This window comes from Kwoniella europaea, chromosome 1 (genome assembly GCF_036810445.1).
Source record: "Kwoniella europaea PYCC6329 chromosome 1, complete sequence".
NCBI classification, from domain to species: Eukaryota; Fungi; Basidiomycota; class Tremellomycetes; order Tremellales; family Cryptococcaceae; genus Kwoniella; species Kwoniella europaea.
Genome location: NC_089487.1, coordinates 5881482 through 5901728, shown reverse-complemented (window position 1 = coordinate 5901728; position 20247 = coordinate 5881482). Strand labels below are relative to the sequence as shown.

At 45.0% G+C, this 20247-nt stretch overlaps 6 protein-coding genes across 6 annotated transcripts; 3 read left to right on the top strand and 3 right to left on the bottom strand.

Moving 5' to 3' along the window:
* Positions 1-106: 106 nt before the first annotated feature.
* On the bottom strand, positions 107-4542 carry V865_002242 (uncharacterized protein; the record flags this gene model as incomplete). Its single annotated transcript, XM_066226046.1, has 19 exons — positions 107-197; positions 261-545; positions 642-1055; positions 1126-1205; positions 1260-1349; positions 1407-1460; positions 1522-1639; positions 1705-1721; positions 1781-1833; positions 1940-2201; positions 2279-2360; positions 2430-2543; positions 2609-2710; positions 2774-2855; positions 2923-3033; positions 3103-3718; positions 3786-3914; positions 3980-4055; positions 4112-4542. 19 exons carry the CDS (start codon positions 4540-4542, stop codon positions 107-109), a joined length of 3207 nt encoding a protein of 1068 aa, XP_066082143.1.
* Positions 4543-5294: 752 nt separating this feature from the next.
* Positions 5295-8017, top strand: V865_002241 (iron-sulfur clusters transporter ATM1, mitochondrial; the record flags this gene model as incomplete). The annotated part of the gene is made up of 7 exons (XM_066226045.1): positions 5295-5871; positions 5984-6170; positions 6256-6514; positions 6585-6759; positions 6834-6991; positions 7070-7701; positions 7810-8017. The coding sequence occupies 7 exons, from the start codon at positions 5295-5297 to the stop codon at positions 8015-8017; spliced, it is 2196 nt and encodes a 731-aa protein (XP_066082142.1).
* Positions 8018-9119: 1102 nt separating this feature from the next.
* V865_002240 (uncharacterized protein) lies at positions 9120-9611 on the top strand (the record flags this gene model as incomplete). The annotated part of the gene is made up of 3 exons (XM_066226044.1): positions 9120-9130; positions 9236-9328; positions 9461-9611. The coding sequence occupies 3 exons, from the start codon at positions 9120-9122 to the stop codon at positions 9609-9611; spliced, it is 255 nt and encodes an 84-aa protein (XP_066082141.1).
* A 2365-nt stretch (positions 9612-11976) lies between these two features.
* V865_002239 (uncharacterized protein) lies at positions 11977-12376 on the top strand (the record flags this gene model as incomplete). The annotated part of the gene is made up of 2 exons (XM_066226043.1): positions 11977-12095; positions 12214-12376. 2 exons carry the CDS (start codon positions 11977-11979, stop codon positions 12374-12376), a joined length of 282 nt encoding a protein of 93 aa, XP_066082140.1.
* Positions 12377-12908: 532 nt separating this feature from the next.
* Positions 12909-14654, bottom strand: V865_002238 (uncharacterized protein; the record flags this gene model as incomplete). Its single annotated transcript, XM_066226042.1, has 7 exons — positions 12909-12967; positions 13034-13261; positions 13336-13476; positions 13574-13799; positions 14001-14268; positions 14388-14497; positions 14625-14654. 7 exons carry the CDS (start codon positions 14652-14654, stop codon positions 12909-12911), a joined length of 1062 nt encoding a protein of 353 aa, XP_066082139.1.
* A 468-nt stretch (positions 14655-15122) lies between these two features.
* V865_002237 (uncharacterized protein) lies at positions 15123-19953 on the bottom strand (the record flags this gene model as incomplete). The annotated part of the gene is made up of 30 exons (XM_066226041.1): positions 15123-15191; positions 15270-15371; positions 15437-15505; positions 15605-15813; positions 15887-15976; positions 16037-16157; positions 16217-16308; positions 16375-16385; positions 16446-16690; positions 16744-16812; positions 16866-16881; positions 16954-17018; positions 17081-17131; positions 17183-17189; positions 17248-17329; positions 17540-17599; positions 17665-17722; positions 17782-17874; positions 17930-18024; positions 18090-18133; positions 18197-18290; positions 18355-18409; positions 18473-18672; positions 18726-18786; positions 18850-18888; positions 18942-19043; positions 19099-19140; positions 19211-19254; positions 19406-19467; positions 19736-19953. The coding sequence occupies 30 exons, from the start codon at positions 19951-19953 to the stop codon at positions 15123-15125; spliced, it is 2565 nt and encodes an 854-aa protein (XP_066082138.1).
* Between the last annotated feature and the right edge of the window lie 294 nt (positions 19954-20247).

Here is a 20247-nt window from a genome sequence, read left to right as displayed (position 1 = left end):
CCTTCCGAATTAGATATTGAGGTGAGAGAGACAAAAGTGGTAACAGAAACGAAGATACAAAAAAGGAGTTCGATTGAGATCTTGATATGACATCACCAAGTCCAAATCATCCTTGCGATCCGTGATGAGGGGTTTGAGCTCTACTTCCAGCCCTCGACCCCATCCTACTATGTACAGGCGTCTGGTGGGCGGGTGTACTAATCATCACACTTTGCATCAGCTTTACTCACCACATACGACATGTATACGATTGAACTCACATTATCCCACTACCATGTTGACTATGTAACAGCCCTCCTCCCAACGTAATTTGATTCCTTCCGAAACCAGGTAAGAGCATACTTCCATCCCATCCGTCAAACCCGTCGGAACTCATGAAAGTAGGCAAGTATTCTGCCCATCCGTTTGATGCTGTAGGAGTCGATACGTAGTTCTGTGAACTCTGCATTCCGTTGATAGATGTTGAGTTTGACGAGAGTGGGTTGGCGAGGAAGGCAGCTGTTGGGGAAGGAGCGACGGAAGGTCCCGCTTGGGAAGGAAGGATCCTATGATTCGCATTGTCAGCTGTATATTCACTAGAAAATCACCTCATAGACAGCGCCAATCAAAGATCAATGTCACTGTGAAGATCCCAAACTCACATCATATCACCTCCTTGAGGTATATAAGTAAACTGCGTCTCTCCCGAATGTCCGGGTAATAAATCTCCCGGCTGCCAATTAGCATGTTGGTCCAGTAACTGAGGATCGTATACACCAGTATTATTATTCTGATTAGCAGCCGCAGCAGTCACGGCCGCTACGGCAGCAGCGACCGCGGTGGAATGATCGGTTCCCACTGTGCCTGCGACGGGGGCGATAGCGATAGGATGCCCTGTAGCCATCGTTCCGTGTATCTGTTGACTCAACAACGTTCCGGGTGATGTGGGTGCAGTAGCCGAAGGTCCATGTCGCAGTTCCCTGGTCTTACGTACGATCTCTCGAATGAATGCGGCGTATATCGCTGGTTGATGAGAAGGATCGACAGCACAATCTTCGAGGATGTCTGCCATTTCGCTGTTGAACAGTAAGAGTGCATCAGCTTCGAATGAGCTCCAACGTAAATTAGCTGACGACATTGACTCACGAAACAAGCTTAAAGATAGGTTCTTCAGAGTCGTGGTATGGCCGGAGCTCAGGTTTAAGTAATTTCAGTAAAGAGAGAAGCTACAGATGTACTGTCAGTGCGAATTTATCGGTGATACCACCCTTCATACTCACAGCATAGCTGCACATGACGAAGTTGGTATCCGGTAGATAAGGTAAATAACCTTTTGGCAGGAATTCTTCTTTGACAACAGTGCAAACCCGCTAATTGGAAAATCAATCAGCTCGTCCGGTCACCGTGACTGTAGCTCATGAACTCACCGTAGCTGCTTCGTAGACATTTGTCAAAAAGAATGAGATGTCCATTTTCGCTCGCTAAAGCAACGATATCAGCTATCATGCCGCAAGAGTACGATCGACAGGAAGCTGAACACACCTCTAAAGCATTTTCCAGGCCGAAGGAGTACAAGACCAAACTTGAGTAAGCGAAATAGAACTGTGCTCTCGAATCGTACTCCATCTTCCCATCCGAGATTCCAGCCATTCCTACGTATCTAAAATCAAGACCAAGATGATCAGCTGAATTATCGCTATTCCAGACATTAACAGCTATACATACTGTTCAGGTTTGTTCCACTATGGGTGTCCACGATTAGCTCATTTCGGTTGGAAGTACAAAGTTTGAGTTTACTCACTTCGGTCAACCATCTTCGAAGCTCCTCATGAGCAGATCGAACGATCAGCATGTCTAAGGTGCAGATTTATTAGTTTTGGATGGTCAAATGGACTATGAATCGAGAATGGCGCTCGTCCAGACACATAATATCCCCTGAGCCCAGATGAAAAACACTCACAATCACAATCATGCCTCAATCCACTAACAGTAGTCGTACTACTATATATCGAGTCGATCGCTCTACTCATTATCTGCTGGAGTACGACATAAGCAGATAAAGGTCGATCGGAGGGTAAGGAGAATCGCTGTTGATGCCATGAGGCTTCGCATGCATTTCGGATGATGTAGTCTTCCCTCAAGGTGTAAGGTTTGCCCATTTGAGCGGAGAGGGATCGGTCCAGGACGAAGCAATGTAACCAGCATCTTTCACGATTGATTATCTATCGAATTCATTGAACATTAGCACCATGTCGTGACAGAGATGGCAATTGCCGATTATCAGAGAAATTTGGCTCACCTCGAGATCCCTAGCTTTTCCTTCTTCAGTATCTAGTCCAGATACGATACTCTTTCGATGCAAGTTCAGGTCTGTCGCCATTCTGCATGCCCAGACTAGTGGTCAGTCCCGATGCCGTCTCACGTCAAGTAATAAGGATTTCCAGGCTTACCTGATAGCCATACCAAGCATCAACCACGTCCTGTCCTGTTCGAATGTCTTCTCTGGACCCAATGTCCATAAGGAAAGCAAAAGATACGCTTGAACAACCTCGACCGATTTGTATCTAAAAAAACAAAGAATCTTCAAATCAGTATGAGCCATTTTGAATACCAATTCTGAGGCCCTCACCCTCTGGATGGCACTTCGAATGCGAGTCTCTTTGCATAAGCTGATAGTTGAGCATGTAACTCCGGTCGCTTATGATAATACCTAGCAGCCAAGGCGCATATCCTGTGGTACACGTATAAGCTGTTTTTGCACGTCTACATTAACGGATTTGGCAAATGCACTTACACTGTACACAAGAATTGACTTCTCTGCAAGACCAAATCAGGTGTATGGAATTCCCTATAAACTAGTGGTACGTGGAATGCCACTACGAGAATAGTACATCCGTCAGCTTCGAGTATTGGTGTATCATGGGCCTCAATGAAGATGCTCACTATGGTCGAAGAAGATATCGAACAATTCTCCAATCTCCTCTCTCGATACTATAGTCATAAGTTCTGGTAATCGATCATCGCTTAGTCCGGCTGTAGGATTGAGTGTCCCTCCTGCTTGGAGGGATAATCCCTCAAATCAGTATACCTTCTTATACGGTACGATATGAAGTTCCAACTCACCTAATTTGAAGTAATTATGAGACGCTACACCTTGTCCGTTCTCACTGTAATGATTCTGTTCATCCTCGTCTGCTACAGTCACGCCATTCCCGCCTCTTATGTCGCTCGTCGCCATCCTATAACTTCCAGGTGAAAGACCCATAGGACTTCCGCTCCTAGGAGGTGGATTAGACCTGCCATCAAAGTTCAACGAGCTCCGATGTAAAGATTTAGCACCGACGTTGTTGTTGTTACCGTTGCTGGTGGCGTTATGATTAGGAGAAGAATTGGATTTGGAATTCTGATTCTTCTTACTATCGGTATTTTGCAGACTTGCTTCTGCCAATAAACCCAGAGGTGACAAGACGTTATCAGGTAAAGAGTGTAATCTAGGTGATAGAGGTGGTTGTGAATGATGGGGTCCATTAGCGCTATCTCCTCCTCGCATTTCGCCTGGGTAACCATCGCCACCACCAGCAGAATTGTATGACTGTCGGTTCATTGCTACCGCGAGGGTGGGTACGGCAGAAGGCGAGGTGTGGGAAGTGATCAAGTTGATAACGTCCGTATCAGCATTTGTGGAATGTAAGGCTGTCGAGAAGGAGTTAAGAGCTGGTTGGTCTAGGTTACTCAATGCCTGGAATTATGACTGATGAGCTGATTGCCTCTGGAGTATGAAAACTAGAAGGGTGTCGACAACTCACTGCTCCGATCCCTTTCAAGGCAGCTTCAAACTTGGCCATCTTAGCTGCCATAGCTTCATTCTTACGTGTACTTCGTTTACCACGGTTGGACTCTTCGAAGATACATTCGTGTCCACCCGATTTGCACCGCTAATTCAAACAAGAAAATGTCAGCGTGGAACTACTGATCGATGCGGACGATTGGTTTCACCCACCTTGCATGGCGCACCTGGACCAGCGGACTCATCAGGTATACACCTCATCTTGATCTTTCGACAAGCGATACAGGCTCTACATGAAGATACAAATTAGGCTTATTCTCGAGCTTCAGTCCAAGATCGACTCACCTGGACCCCCGTGTCAATTTGACTTTCGGTTTATCACCTTTACCTTTCCCCCCTTTACCCTTCCCTACCGGAGTTTCCTTTGCACTACCGTCGTTCCCATCTTCATCGTCGTCATCATCTTCGTCATCCTCGTTATCGCTTTCTCCACCGCCGATGTCTTTCGGTGAATGGTCTGTTCGAGGTTTCTTATCTTGATGAGTGTGGGATTGCAAGTTGGGGTTGTTGCCGTTGTCGAGGTAAGAGGAAGTCTGATCGTAAGTAGTCGAATTGTGTAGAGGAGAAGGTTGGAATGGGTTTGGCATTGATGAGTAAGCTTGAGCATAGGGATGAGAAGATACTTGAACCCATCCACCTGATTCGTCCGTCTGTGGTATGCCATTCGATTGACCATACGAAGCTGAAGATCCTCCGCCTTCCCAATTTCGCTTCATCCTGATTGATTAGATAATTCAAAGCTGGGATGGACGACCCGGTTATTGATGATTGACGGTCAGGACTGAATTTGATCTGATGTGACCGGTAATGCAAGATATCCAGAAAGGTGATGAGACAAAATCGATCGATGGACAGAGGAGGATGGAAAATCTTTTTTCCTGTTGGTAACCGTAACCGAAGTCTGCGAGGCTGGCTGAGGCGTGTGACCGACCCTTTGGCGTTACTTTGAAAGTCTGTCTATGTCAGCCAAGCGGTGTTTACGTATGAGATTGCTGATGACTATCCCTTGCGGCTATGAGTGTATAGGCTCGAGTGAGTGGTCGTAATGGTTTTCGAGGAGCGGTATAGGGGTGAGACGGTTGGGTGAGTGGTGATTAATGGGATGAATGGCTCGGACGTTGCATTTGCCGGGTCATTTTCATGGGAGGGGTCCGGTTATTCAACTCAATCCCAGATGAACATCAGATCACCACGATCGTCAGGTCGGCGTTATCGTCGCGGAGCTCGGAGCTCTGTCTGTGGCACCCTCATTCGTTATGTCCGCCGGTCCTCGCTTCGGTCTTTGTTCCAGGCACGATCAAGCTAAGAGCAATCGTACTCGTAAGGTGTTGGATGGCATCATAGGATTAATCTTGGCCGTACGAGTCCTCGTTGAAGAGCGCTTACAAAAGTTATCTGATACCATATCTCACTTCGTTGTTTTTCTCTACACCTTCTTCAGCCTCTACAGCAAAAAGTCACTCTCAAGATGAGCTTCGGCTCCTGCAGTCGATATGCCCTGCCCCGATCACCGCTACCGCTGCCTTGGAGCACAGCTGGTCCATCAAAGTATACGACGACGTCATGCTTTTCTTTCCAAGCAAGAAGATCAATTCACCACTCAGCAACGAGCAAGAGTCCAAAATCACGCATAGGATCGTCGCTACCTTGTACAAGCTGTCGATCTGCGAACCTAATCCAGCTAGCGCCGTTCTCGACGTCCACTCGAAGATCAGTACCACCTCCCTCTTCAACGACCACACCTACATCGACCTCCACCAAATCCACCACGGCAATCAACACCGATGCAACGCCAAAGGATCTGTCGCATTCCGTCCAGGATAAGACAGACTGGCGGATCATCGTGAAACTAGCTGAAAATATATGGCCGAAGAACAATCCGAAAGTCAAGATACGGGTGATAGGAGCTTTGGGTTTGTTGGTAGCAGGTAAAATATTGAATGTCCAGGTACCATTCTTCTTCAAGACGATTGTGGATAGCTTGAATGTACCTATAACGGAAAGTAGTACGGTATGGGTTCTGGCAGGTGCTTCAATTGCTGGATGTGGGTTGGCTATCTCGTTGTCTCACTACATGACCTTCATGAAATGGACAGTTACATGAGAATTCGTATATCTCATTGAGGCCAAGCGGAAGCTGACTTTGAGTTGTCATAGATGGTGCTGCAAGGATATTGACCACTGCTTTTGGTGAATTGCGAAATGCCGTTTTCGCTTCGGTATCACAAAGTGCTATAAGGAAAGTAGCGAGGGAGACCTTCGAGCATCTTTTGAATATGGATATGAGGTTTCATTTGGAAAGGCAGACGGGTGGTCTGACTAGAGCTATAGATAGAGGTACCAAGTGAGTTTGGTCAATACATGTCCACAGATACTTGGTCACGCATCTTACTTGAATTCTGTTGAGAATTCATGCTGATACTTCACAGAGGTATATCCTTCATCCTCTCTTCAATCGTATTCCACGTTATCCCTACCGCTCTGGAAATATCGATGGTGTGCGGTATCCTGTCCTGGAAGTTCGGCTGGGACTTTGCAGCAGTCACAGCGATTACTATGGGTCTATACACTTGGTTCACGGTAAAGACGACAGCTTGGAGAACTCGATTTAGGAAAGAGGCAAATGCGGCCGATAACAAAGGTGCGACCGTTGCCGTGGATAGTCTGATCAACTATGAAGCTGTCAAAGTGAGTCAATGCATAATTACCATGAGGGACTCCTGGGGATTACCAACTAATGATGATCTTTCGATCATAGGCTTTTAACAACGAACGATTCGAAGTCGCACAATATGACAAAACGTTGAAGACTTACGAATCCGCCTCGGTCAAAATCGCAACTTCCTTAGCTTTGTTGAATTCAGGACAGAATTTCATCTTCTCAAGTGCCTTGACTATGATGATGTTACTTGCTGCTCAAGGAGTAGTCAAGGGTACGTGGATATTCTTTAATCAATCAAATGTGCCCCATTCGTTTTGACTTGCCAGCTAATACTTGAATATGTAGGCACAATGACGGTCGGCGATCTAGTCATGGTCAATCAATTGGTTTTCCAGCTCTCCTTGCCCCTAAACTTCTTGGGAACGGTATACAGAGAATTAAGACAGAGTCTGATAGATATGGAAGTCATGTTCAATCTGCAGAGTTTGGATTCAGGTATCAAGGTGGGTTGACCATCATATATAGCTCATTCACGTGAAATATGCGCTGACCGGTGCACTTTTTTGTTCTTTCTCTGATAGGACAAACCCAATACCAAACCCCTTGCTCTTAAAGGCGGTGAAATCCGATTCGAAAATGTTAATTTCGGATATCATCCCGAACGACCCATCTTCAAAGATTTGACATTCACCATCCCCTCAGGACATAAGGTGGCCATCGTCGGTCCCAGTGGATGTGGGAAATCGACAGTGTTCAGGTTACTTTTCAGATTTTACGATTCTCAAAGTGGCAGAATCCTGATAGATGGACAGGATATCAAAGATGTCTCATTGGATTCATTAAGAAAATCAATCGGAGTAGTCCCTCAAGATACACCTCTTTTCCATAATGATATCTTACATAATATCCGATATGGTAATTTAGAAGCGACAGACGAACAAGTATACGAAGCCGCTAGGAAAGCCCATGTGGAAGAGACGATCCAACGTCTACCTGATAAGTACGCTACGAAGGTCGGTGAGAGAGGATTGATGATTTCGGGAGGAGAAAAACAGAGATTGGCAGTTGCGAGATTGTTATTGAAAGATCCACCGATATTGTTCTTCGATGAGGCGACCAGTGCACTTGATGTGTATACGGAGACCGAGTTGATGAAGAATATAAATAATACGTTGTTGGGTGGAGGAAAGACTAGTGTGTTCATTGCTCATAGGTGAGTATCGAAAATTCCTTTCAACGTTTTCTTATATTCCACATCACATGTCGACCTTGACTGGATAGATGGAACCTGAATTGACACATCGTCGTTATCATGAACTAGACTCCGAACGATATCAGACGCAGATCTCATTATAGTTTTACAAGATGGTAAAGTTGCCGAACAGGGTTCTCACGAGCAATTGATGACTATCGACGGAGGTGTGTATCAGAGATTATGGTTAGCCCAATTGACGGAGAGTATACAGAGTAAAGACGAAGAGGGAGAAAAGGAAGAATTGGAAGCTGTTGGTAGTAAGCAGAAACAATAGAATATCATTTACATATCTCGCTATTGCTATGGATGAGCTGTAACGTCTTGCCTTGTCATCGCATCACTGCTATTGAACGAATATCGTTGGGCATCATCCCGTCATCGGAATAACATAAATCATGGGATCTGGGATTTTCTTTGCTCCATTTCTTTCAGGCTCTCCGGATCAGGCTCGAAAGTGATACTCACCAAGACTAATACTTGAAGGCAAGGAGCTGACTGATCGATTGATCGATCTTAAATCATCCGCTAACATAGCGGTAGCGGGGGAACTTGGCCGAGTAAATATCTTTGTATTGATGAAAATGTTGAATATGATCTTTACCTGTCTTACTTGAATTGCCGGACTGTGAATTCCATTTATGCAGAACCTCACGTTCCCATCTCTGTGTTTTTGTGTACCGTCCATTTTGAAATTCGTCAGAGTGATCACCTTTTTCACTTTCGTACCTCCTTCTCTTCTACCATAGACTGTATCATACTTTGTTTCTTTGACCCTCGCTCAGAATCGTATCGAGTCCTATAATATTATCATGATCCTTGACATCGCAACTCTCTAAACTACCAATACCGAATCCTTATCGTGTCGGTCTTGGTACGTCCTCATATGTCGATAAAATCTCTTCGAGTTGGACCCTGTCCCGGCTGAGTCACATTATCGTGCGCGCAATTATGCGGATATATCGACTCGTATCATCTTCGGCGCAGATCAAAAGTCATATATCGTCCCGGGATGAACGCAAGAATCATTCATTCGGAACACTGTATTCGCCCGCGAGTCCGCTTACATCCTTTGATTATGATTCTCGTTGATTGCATTTTGCAGGATGAATCACCTTGTAGAAGCAACTGGGTATTAAGGGGACTGATTTATGCTCCGAAAGATGATAATGGATTGAAAAGTTGGTTGCTTCTTTGAAGACTGGCTTGGAGGCGTTGAGCACATCTTGGATACGTATATAAGAGGTGCATCTCAATATCAATCTCAACTGACCTCGCTCCATATCATCCTTCTGATCCAGTTATTCGCCTTATACTATCTTATCAGGCAATACAGTAAGGTTAACCTTCCAATCAAGTACCAATACACCATAATCGACATGTCTCAATCGTAAGTGAAGCAACAAATCGAATCTGCTAGGTTGAGCCATCCATCCTGTTGGATGCGCCTTGATGCTCTTGGCTTGGCTGACCATCAAAGGTTTTTTCTAAAAAGAAATAGCAGCGCTTCATTCAGTCAGACTGACAGATTAACTCTGAAAACCTTGGCCAGAGCGATGCTACAAGGTTATCAAGAAGAATGGGTCATGTGAGTATATATGAAGACAAGCTTCATATCGTGTCGTAACATAAATTAGACCGATCGCCCGTCGCCCACCGCCACACGATTTACGTTATTGAGGAATATCCGAGCTGATCTATGACAATTTATGATGTACAGTAATGCCGTCGACCATGTCGAAAGCCACATGCAATCACAACTGATGGACATGTCAGATACAACAACTGCGAAGAGCAAGCTTCGTACAACTTGCGATGAAATCAAGTCCAGTGCTAGTAATGCGCCTAAAGGTAAAAGCGCGATCCGTTAGTATTTCATTAGATATTAACTTATACAGTACTCGTACAGTATTGGTAAATAAGTAGCTGGTGAATACTTTAGATAGTCATCCAACACACAGATGAATCTCATTTATATCGTGCTTATCGCATTTGACATTTGATGTCCCGTACAGTACTTCTTTTCACTGCTATACAGGTTTTCCCGACCCGACAACGTGATATTGTATTATGCCATATAGCATCCTTTGATATCTAGTGCATTATTATCAGTTCAGGATTGTGATAAAAATCCATTACACAATAGTTCATTCTCACTGAGCAGCTGGCATGATTATAAGAATCATCATGGCTACAGTTACCCTTGGACCTGAGGATCAAGTCCGAACATTCTTGGCATGTCATCCGGACTACTTTACATACTGTATCCTGTATTATATGGCGGAGAAAGTCTTGCACGAATTTGATGCCACAGATGCCGTCACTACCTCCCCGCTTCTTCCCGTGATGTCTTCTACTCGCATTTATACTAGAACCACTGTGTCTATGCATCTCTACTTCCTAAGAACCATTCCCAACATGCCTGGCCAAAGGATTCCACGAAAAAAGCGAGTAGAAATGGCCAAAGATGCCCTCACCATGAGAATCACTGATGTGGCTAGAAAACACAATGTGTCGCAACGTGCCGTAAGGTCCGCCATCAACAGAGCCCAAGATGACGATGAGGAAGACCCACAGAAGGACCGCCTCGAGTGGTGGTAGACCTAGGAAGCTAGATAGTTATGATGATCGGCATATCAAGCATGTCCTCAAGCAGAATCGCGACATAGGATACAATGATGCGACATCTGCGCCCAGGAGGTTGACATCAATGTTTCGACAAGACTTTGCCTCTCCACCAAGAGAACTCATTTGAAACGAAACCTAGCACCTGAAAACCATACATATCAAAGTTGACAGCCTTAAAGCGATATAACTGGGCCGAGTATCAAAACTTTGATTGACGCGAGTAGTATATGGATGAGTCAATGGTCAAGTTAAACCATACCACCAGACAATGGCGATGGACTGAGGAAGGAGAGAAGTGGGATCGAGGGTGTACCAATACAACTGTCTTAGGAGGGGCTCAGGTGTCATGATATGGGGAGCAATCTGGTGGGAGGCGATCTAAGCTGGTGAGGTTTGATACAAGCGAAAGCACAGGAGAGAGGAGGGTCACAGCATACATCTATTGTTGTACAAGTACTGAAGTAACAGAAGGGCCGCTGAAGGAGATATGGACGAGGCTGAAGAATAGTTGGAGAAGCTATGGTACCCCCACATCCTGGAGGATGGGTGTGTGTTCACAAGAAGGAGGCAGCAGCAGCTGCTCGAGAATTGGGTTCCAGTTCATCAATCACCCCTATTCCCTGACCTAAATCCTATCGAATTATGTTGGGCATGGCTTAAAAGACAGTTCGCTCTACTCAAGAGACATCCCACAAATGATGATGACGCTTTGCAGCTTTGGAGAAGCTTTGGAATGACATGCCTCAATCGATAATCAACAATTGTATTCATGGTTTATTCAAGAGAAGGAGATAGTTCAAAAACTCGAGGCTGGAGTTCAAAGGAATGATATGTAAGCATCATTCTTTGATAATTTTCAGTAGAATACATAGCTGACAGTACCCATGCCGCGTTTTGTGAGTCTAGGAGCTGTGGTGTAGAAGTTGTAGCACTGTAAAGCTAGTAGATACCATTGAAAGTATGAATGCGGCATCAAATTCGTGCAAGACTTTCTCCGCCATATAATACCGCCACAGAGGGTTGGGTTGGGATGACTCAATCCGTACAAGGAATCATCATCATCCGCCAATGGAAAAAAGCGGATCGTAGGGCACTGAAGTTTCGTAAACTGACCTACCAGGCTACACATCAGATATCATACATTGGGAACTCCAAGTCAATTGCCAATCACTCAGAGTCGTTGTTGGTATCGGTGAGATCTCACCCATTCATATTCGCATTCGCCTTCTGTTCATCTCCCAAGTCGGGGTTAATAAGTTGAGAAAGACCCAATGGATGTCGGAGCATTGTACACGTACTGATTCTGTTCAGAAGCATTCAACCCATTGCGCAATCTTTCCATTCATCTGAGCTCAGTAAGTGTAAATTGCTTTCTGCGAGGCTTCGCCGTGCAGTAATTCCGAGCTACAAAGGGTTTAAAAGACTTAATAAGGTATATAAGGATCGTCAAGCAGCCAAGATGGAATTATTTCCCACACTCCAAAGAAAGTCTTGAGCGATAACAGCTTTCAAATAGATCAAGTAATATTACCATGAACAACAGGCGAGTACACAAACGTCCACATCAGTGATCCACCTGTCCAATTCTGATAACCTAACGATGTTGACATGTGGTATCACAGCACCACCACATCAACCACTGATGATCAATCGACCTTCACCTGGGAACAAAGAGAACAACTTCGACGAATCGCCATTGGACAGGGAGTAGGTTCCGAGAAAGCCGAGTGAGTTGTGTTCAGCACAATATATGTACTGTACATTATTTGCCAATTGAAGAAGAAGGAGAAAGAATAGGGCTTTACATTATGCTGACCTTTTGAGGAATTATTGGCAAACGATTAGCGAACTCGTAACCGGTTTGACCACTGAGAACCCCACGGCTCACCAAGGATCATCCTGGCATCAACTGGTGGAGATGATGAGCGTAACCGCGAGCAGGGAAGCGTATAAAGACTCATCCATCGGAAGAACATTGGGCTACAAAGGTAAAGATCCTCAAAGGTAGATCGGTTTATCGGTTTATCGGCTTACCATGATCCATGATTCTGATTTGATCTGATCTGGCTTAATGCCGATTTCGTGATACAGTAGACTTACAGTACTACTAAGATGCTCGTTATTCACTTCCATACGTGTGCATGAATGGTTGATCTACAATTTTGACATTAGATGCGGCGTGCTATAATAGTGAGAATCGTGAAACTCATATCGTTTAAGGTCGTATAGTCACCGCATTGCATGGAGGGTACTAGTCGATCATTAGTCATGAATGAGCCCACATAGAGGTAAGCTCGCTGTAGCCTTGATCGCGGCGAGTTGTCGTACCCACAAAAACAGAATTTGGGCAAACTTTAAGGCATAATCAAACCCAACTACGAGTAGGCAAATCAAATTGTAAGGGGGATCGATACTTATACAAATCTCGTGTAAAATTCGTTACATACATGTATACAGTACAGATGTACAATGTGAACAGGGCTGTCATGAGATCTTCTGGATAGATCGATAGATGGAAGAATATTTGTTGATGTGATCAATTAGTAATCATCAACTTCCTCTTCACTACTCTCATCTCCTCCTGTAGACTGCAACACGTCTACAACCATAATTTAGTCAGCTCGATCATCACCACTGATTCACTGATATGATCCAGCAAGCTCACCAGTGACACTTTCACCCGGTCCAGCTCCACCCATGTTGAATCCCTGATTCTGTCCAGGTAAAGTCTTCTTGCCCGTCATACCACCACCTTGTCCAGAGCTAGTTATAGATATGATCGATTTCTCAGGTGAGGAAACAGGTGATTGAGAGATGTCTATTGGGCGGTTAGTAGGTGGTCTACCGAGCTTGGAAGGTGGTAAAGCTTGTCTGAATGATGGGGTTGGCGTGGCTGTGACATAAAGACGACACATCAGTTCAAGCCTACAAGAGGTTTCTCGTATATATATGTGTGTATTCACTCACCACTACCTGAATTTGGTGTTGATCCTGTCCCGCCAATCTTTGATTTCTTAGGTATACTGGCTCCTTTGATAGGTGATTTATTACGTTTAGCATTGGCCGATGAAGATGGGGTGAGAGAAGGTGAAGCGCCATTGAGGATTTCTATGAGAAGCAGAAGCCATCAGTTCCCTTTGATCAATTCGACAACTCTCTTGTATCTCATCATTGCCGTTGTTGTATTTTGGTATATCACACCCACTCTTCTTCTTCTTCCCACCCACACTGTCACCTCCTTCACTCCCCCTCTCCCAATCCCCATTATCCGACCCCGTATCGCCCTTGTTCACATATGGTGAAGGCGATGATCTGTCATTATTATTGCCCAATCGAGCTTTCACCGCTGCTGATCTAGCTGCACCTCGGCGTGTCGATCCGTTGAGACCTAAACAGGAGGATAGGTGCGGGGCATAACGATTTGAAGCGACCTTGAACCGGAGAGAAATGGATTAGCAAAGGCCATGTGCAAGATGCCATATGAAAAGTAATAGGTGAAGCAGATAATCTTAGTCCGGGTGAAAGAAGGGAAATAGAATCAATGGTATGTGGATAAAGATAGATGATCCGGTCTCGACCTTTACAGTTCATATGGAGAAATGATACCTAGCTCCAAGTGAGAATTCACTTACCGATCTCCCACACACCAGACATTCAAAGAACGTATTCCCATTCCCATCCATCCTCCCACTCCCACTTCCTATACCTGTCGACCCACCTGTACCCTTCTCCGGACCGACGGTATATCCGCCTGTACGGGATATGGGCTGTCCATCGGGTCCTATACCAGGTTGCGGGGAGGGATATCGGGATGGTGGAGCTGATGAGTTGGGTATGAGAGATGACGATGAGGATGATGAGGGGATGGCTGGGGGAGGAAGGGGTATGTGCGCACGACATCTGTTATAAGGGAATTGTCAACTCATTGATACATTCAAATTGAATGCTAGAAGGGGGATTAAGAAGACCAGAGAGAGGTGTATGGTAGTACTCGATGAATCGATGGGTATCTTACTCACTTTGTTCCACATGTTCCGCACACGACCCTACCCCTCTTGATCTCCCTATGAGCAGCCATGGACGTAGACAGTATAAGATCGTTTATCATTTCGTCCAGTATAGCCTTGGACTATGAGTTATAATCATCGATGCAATGACATCAGCGGACATTATCTCATACATGTGTGTATGGACTCTTAGACTGCATCAGGCAGAGAGACACCTGCATAACCTTTGAGGCATGAGGATGAACATACCGCTATCCTAATTTCCGTATTCCTGTCCATCCTTACTATTCTGAAATGCCTCTACTCTCGTGGTGGTTAGTAAAATCAGGTGTAGCGTCTCGAAGGAAGCCCTACTTGAGGGGATGTTTTCGATGGTCGCTGTGTCGAGCTCGACGGCTGCTTGCTGCTATCTATGCTATCTGCTACTTCCGACAACAGAGTGGACGTTGAAAGTGGATGGTCGAGTAACGATGAAATCACTCGAGACCGAGACCGAACACGAGTGATCAACCCTGAAAATCTCATTTCACGTGGCATCTCATTCGTCCATATTCACCGTTGTTCTCGTCTCCCTGTCTGTTGGAGGTGGTTTATACAGGTGCAGGCCGCAGCAATAGGCCTATGTATGATCACAGGTACGTATAATATGAAGCTGCATGTATGGTTGTTCCAAATTTACCGTTACTACAAGATATATATATTGATATGATCCATTCTCTTCTTATCTCTTCTCCCATTATCGATATCTCAGACGTACAAAGCCAAAGTGTATGGGTTGACTGACAACCAATCCCCCTCAGTCATCCATTTGAGGTCCTTTAAAAGTGCCTTATCAGTTATGGATCTTATATGCTCTTTTGAATATGCTCTTTTGAAAAGTTCGCCGCAACTCACGATACAGAAATCAAGTGGCATATCAACCAGATGTCCTCTAACTTTACTCAACATCTCCTTTACTTCTCTCAATTTCAAGCTTCTATCAGCGACGTGACCGCTCTGTTTGGAGATCGTATGTCAGCATGCAGCGTGTCGCCTCGTTGAGCTTGGGCAAGCTGACTTACCGATATACCTGCATTAGGTGCCAAGTATTTCTTATAATCTTCCCAATTCCTAATCGAATCGTTAGGTACCTGGTCACAACAGTGTAATAAAAGATCAAATCAGCTTGACTGTCTTGCGATCATATCAATCACCGTGTATCAAACATCAGTCATCCTGACGATACTCACGGGCCTGAAGATCTTCTCAAATATCTCTCTGTTTCCTCTACCCGTCCCCACCCAGAGCTGTTCAAACTCATCACTCAAGAAGTCCTCAACAGCTTTATCCTCTGCTGAGCCAAAATCGTATTCATGAGGTACAGGCGCAGGATGCATAGCAGCATTGGGATGTTCCGCAGAGTCGAATGGTGGTTGAGGAGGAAGGAGACCGAGGTGTTCTGCGAATATTACACGAGGCTCTCAGTTTATCTTACCGAAGAAAAGGCCGGAGGCTGGCGTGATAGGACATACCTCTCATCAAAGTTCTTCGGAGTGTAGTAGCGTAATTACTAGCCATGTACTTCTTGCCGTCCATCATTGATTCCACCATATCAGAATCCTCTGCGATTCATAAACAATCAAGTAAGATATGTATCCGCCCTGTATTTGACCTCGGCTTACCAATGACAACAGCGATTTCAGAATCATGATCACCGACTTGACTTCTATCGTTCAAGTTGGCAGATCCACAGATGACTCTTCGATCATCTACAATCATCAGTTTACTGTGAATGTAAAGAATCTACAGTATTTGTTGAAGTCAGCTTCTGAAAGTACAATGTCGAGAATCTCCTAGCTTACCTCAGAAACGAAACATGCCAATTCCTCTTCTTCGGTTCCATCCCATTGCTCGTCAACCAACGAAGTCGTATCTTGAAGGGCATGTTGGCCGACTAATCAATCGCAAATCCATAAGCTACAAGCCAGTCGGGGATCAAAGACGAGTTGCAAAGCCTTACCATTATCAGACCTACGCAAAAGGTCCTATCAGCTTGAAAACGTCTCAGCAAGTACCACATGACCAACTCACACATGCTTATCATCGTTACTTCTACCATTCTGGAATCTCTCAATAATCTGCTTAGCCTCATCAATAGTCTTAGGCAGCTTAATGGCTTTTTGGACAGTATCTTTCTTGTTGATTTGGTCAACTCCATCAGTCTGGTCATGAGGTTGTTCAATATTGACAGTCTCGTCCTGACCCCCTGCGACATCCTCTGATCCGACATACACCTTCGCCAAAGCTACTTGAGCTTCGTGAAATGATATTCCGGACTAAGATCGGCCATATTAGCAAAGGTAGATCAGAGAAGATGATTCGAGCTCACCCTCTCTTCCATGCGCTTGATAGCTGCTTTAGGGTTGTTGATTCGATCGTAACTTCTCAAATTCCAGAACTGCCTGAATATCAGCTATTGTGCAAGTGGGCTTGAATAATGACACAACTCACAGAGATATATTGCATTCTATGGGTAATGTCTAATGTCAGCCGAGAACTCTTAAGATAGGAATAGCGAATGAGCACATAGTTGACTCACGGATCGAATCCTGCTTCTCTGATCATCTCAAAGATAGAAGCACCACCTCGGTTAATTGTTCGATACTGATTCAATTGTCAGCTTGATATTGATCCTTGGAAGGTCAACCTGATGGATGTTAACTGACCTGGGCTTCCATAATCGCTTTCAAACCAGATTGAGATTGTATGTCTCCGGGCTAATCCCCAGGTAAGTTATCATTCTCACACCGGCCTAGAACACAACTTACGAACGCACTAGCATATTGGACGTTAACATTATCATAGCAAAGAAGGAAAGAGCAGTCATACTCACGGCACAGCAGGGATAAGAACGATAATCTTGAATTTCCTCCCTTCTTGAGCAGCAGAAATGACTCGTTGAGCCAACGCCAGAGCTGTAAGAGTATGAGTAAGCTTGACTTCCAGCCGCCACGGGAATGCTACCTTACCTATCAGGTTCTTGACAGGCTGTCCTTCCTTACAAGCAGAAATGCTGCATTCTATGAGTCAGCTTGTCGTAAGACGTCCTATAATATGAAGCTCACACTTCAAGCAGGCCCCATATTAGTTACTAAATATACCAGGAGTTCGCTAGCTCTACTCACAGAATTGGTTCTCAATGTAAATACAATGGTTGGCTTCTCTGATCAACGCGATATATGCCTCTGAAAATACATCAACATGTGGGTCAGCTGTTTGCTTAACCAAGAGCTCAGTTCAGCTGACTCACGTTGAATACTATTCTCCAACAAGATACCGTGACTCCAATCAGCAGCAGAACGAAGCACCTACAAATATTTTCATGAGCTGACCTTAGTCAACATTAAAAACAATCGAGCCAACTCACTTGTACACGACATGTACCATAAGGAACAGGTTCAGCTGCCCGAGGTGCTTCTGAAGGTGGGAAATGATATGGATGGAAGAATTGTCTTCCTCGCTACATAGTATCATACTCAGTCAGCTGCATCCCATTCAGTGCAAAGTCAACTGACCTCTTTCCAATCTGATAAATGGGGATGATGCTCTCTGAATTCATTATCTTTGATTTTCTTTTCCTCATCGTGACGTGATTTCACATCATCCCATGCTGAATGGCGGGAAAGTCAGCTCAATGTGATTGGGAGAAAATTGTGAGATCAAAAGTTAACTTACGGAATGGCAATGAGAGCCATTCCATTCGATGATCATGCTTGTACCTATGACAAGAATTCATCAGACAACTCTCTTTGTACAAAGCCAGTTGCGGCGCAAAAGCTCACTTGATGGTCTTGACAAAGTTCCATCGTTCGGTGAAATGCTGGACCAAATCAACAACGGACGGTCCAATCAAGGTTAAGGAGACGTCGTGCCAGGCTGCATTCATACTCGTCAGCCAACTCGTATTTCACAGCAAACGACTTGAAGCTGGACCACTCACGCATTCTAGGGGCATCTTGAATAGCCAAAGCATTACTCGTATACTTATCTACAGTCTAACACAAGATGTTCATCCTAAATCAGCTGTCGCGGTCCGTCGCAAGCTCCAGCAGACTTACTTGGAAATCCATAATTCTGGAATTATTGTAATCTTGACCTGGGAATAGAGATTTGTAGAATTCGGTAGGGTGTACATCCGCTAGAGGATGATTTCTCGTATCCCATCTACCGAAACATGCATCCAGACCACCCATCGCTGCAATCTTGTTGTCCACGACACATAATTTCTCGTGATGCGAGAAATAGTATACCAATTCACCTACGTGAGATATCAACGCATATTCAAAACGCAACTGTAAGGAAGATACTTACCTCCACTGTGATCGGGGTGTCGCATAACTGAGATGTTTTCATGAAGATCCTCCAGAGCGTGCTGGATAGACGACAGAATATTAGCAAGATCTCTTGAAATCTAGAATAGTACAAGTATAATCACCTTGGTATGTTTAGACGATAAACTCATCGACAAATCGACCTATAGTGATCGATTTTGTAAGCTTACATAACCGTCGAGTATCGAAAGCTTACCTCTTTGTACACCATAACATATACTCTAACACCCTCTTCCGCCTTTTTCTTGATCAATCTGTCCAATCTCCATTCAGGAAATAAGGCCGCAGGACGTCGAAGCTAGCGGTAAGACATCAGCTTTGGGGAGGACACCATAGATTTGGGAGTAGCTCACTTGTAGCTCAGGTGATAACCACCAATCAAGGATCATGATACACTGTAAATCCCCCAGATCAGCTAACTTTCGAAAAGATCTCCGCCTCCCAGCTGCCTCCCAGCTGACTTACCTCTTTAGCGCCATCGATCATCTCCGACACCGCCCAAAAGTAATCTACAACCAGACATCAGCTCCTCTTACTCCGTTGTTCGGACTGATTCCTCCACATCTTCAGACCATTGATCTTACAGATCGTGCCTTTGAGATCACTTCGAGGATCTCAAGGACGATCTAGAGGTTTTCCGAGGAGGTAAAGTCCACCTACCGTGGCCATCAACGGCGAATTTCGCGACGTTCCCCTCACGCTCCGTACTATATGAGCGAAACCTGAGGTGTTGGAGAAGTAGATCAGCCTCAGAATCTCCTTGATGCTGCTCGGGGTCGGCAGCAGTCAGTATGGGAAGCTTCCCATATCCACTCGGGGATGAACAGATGTGGGAAGGTGAGAAGGGAAGGAGGAGATGAAAAGGGGGCCGGGGGCTCTCGTCCACTACCTCCGCGTTGTCTCCTTGAGCTATTCTCTTCTTTCTCCATTCCGACCCTCTCCTCAAGCACCGCTCTTCCTACCGACGAGCTACACAAAAGAGCAACATACCGATGTTGATCCCTTATTGCCTCAATCTTAGCATCCACCTCCTGTTCCCAAGCTTCATCATGTCTATGATTCGGGTTGAGCGTAGTCGAAATAGCTATACCGAGTCTCGATAAATCGGATTGGAGGTGATCGACCTTCGAACGGAGTTTCGAGAAGGGATGCGCGGTGGGGTTTGGTTTCTTGGATGAATGATGATGGTCTGCTGCAGGCATGGACATCTTGCTGTGATGTCTACCTGCTCGATGCTCTGTCTGTGTGTTAGTATAGATGGAAAGAGTGAACGAAACAAAGGTGAAAGATGTTGATCCAGATGGATGGATCGTAATGTGAACCACCTACCGGGTATATCGAGTGAGACTACGGTGGGATGCTTGCGTCATAGCTCAAAGGAATATCGTCCAAGTTACGTAAAAGGCCACAGTCCGACGCGTGCCAGCAAAAACATTAAATTGGCTGGTATCCTTCGTCTGCTCGACGCGTTAAACGCATAGTTAGTTGACTTTTCATCCTCT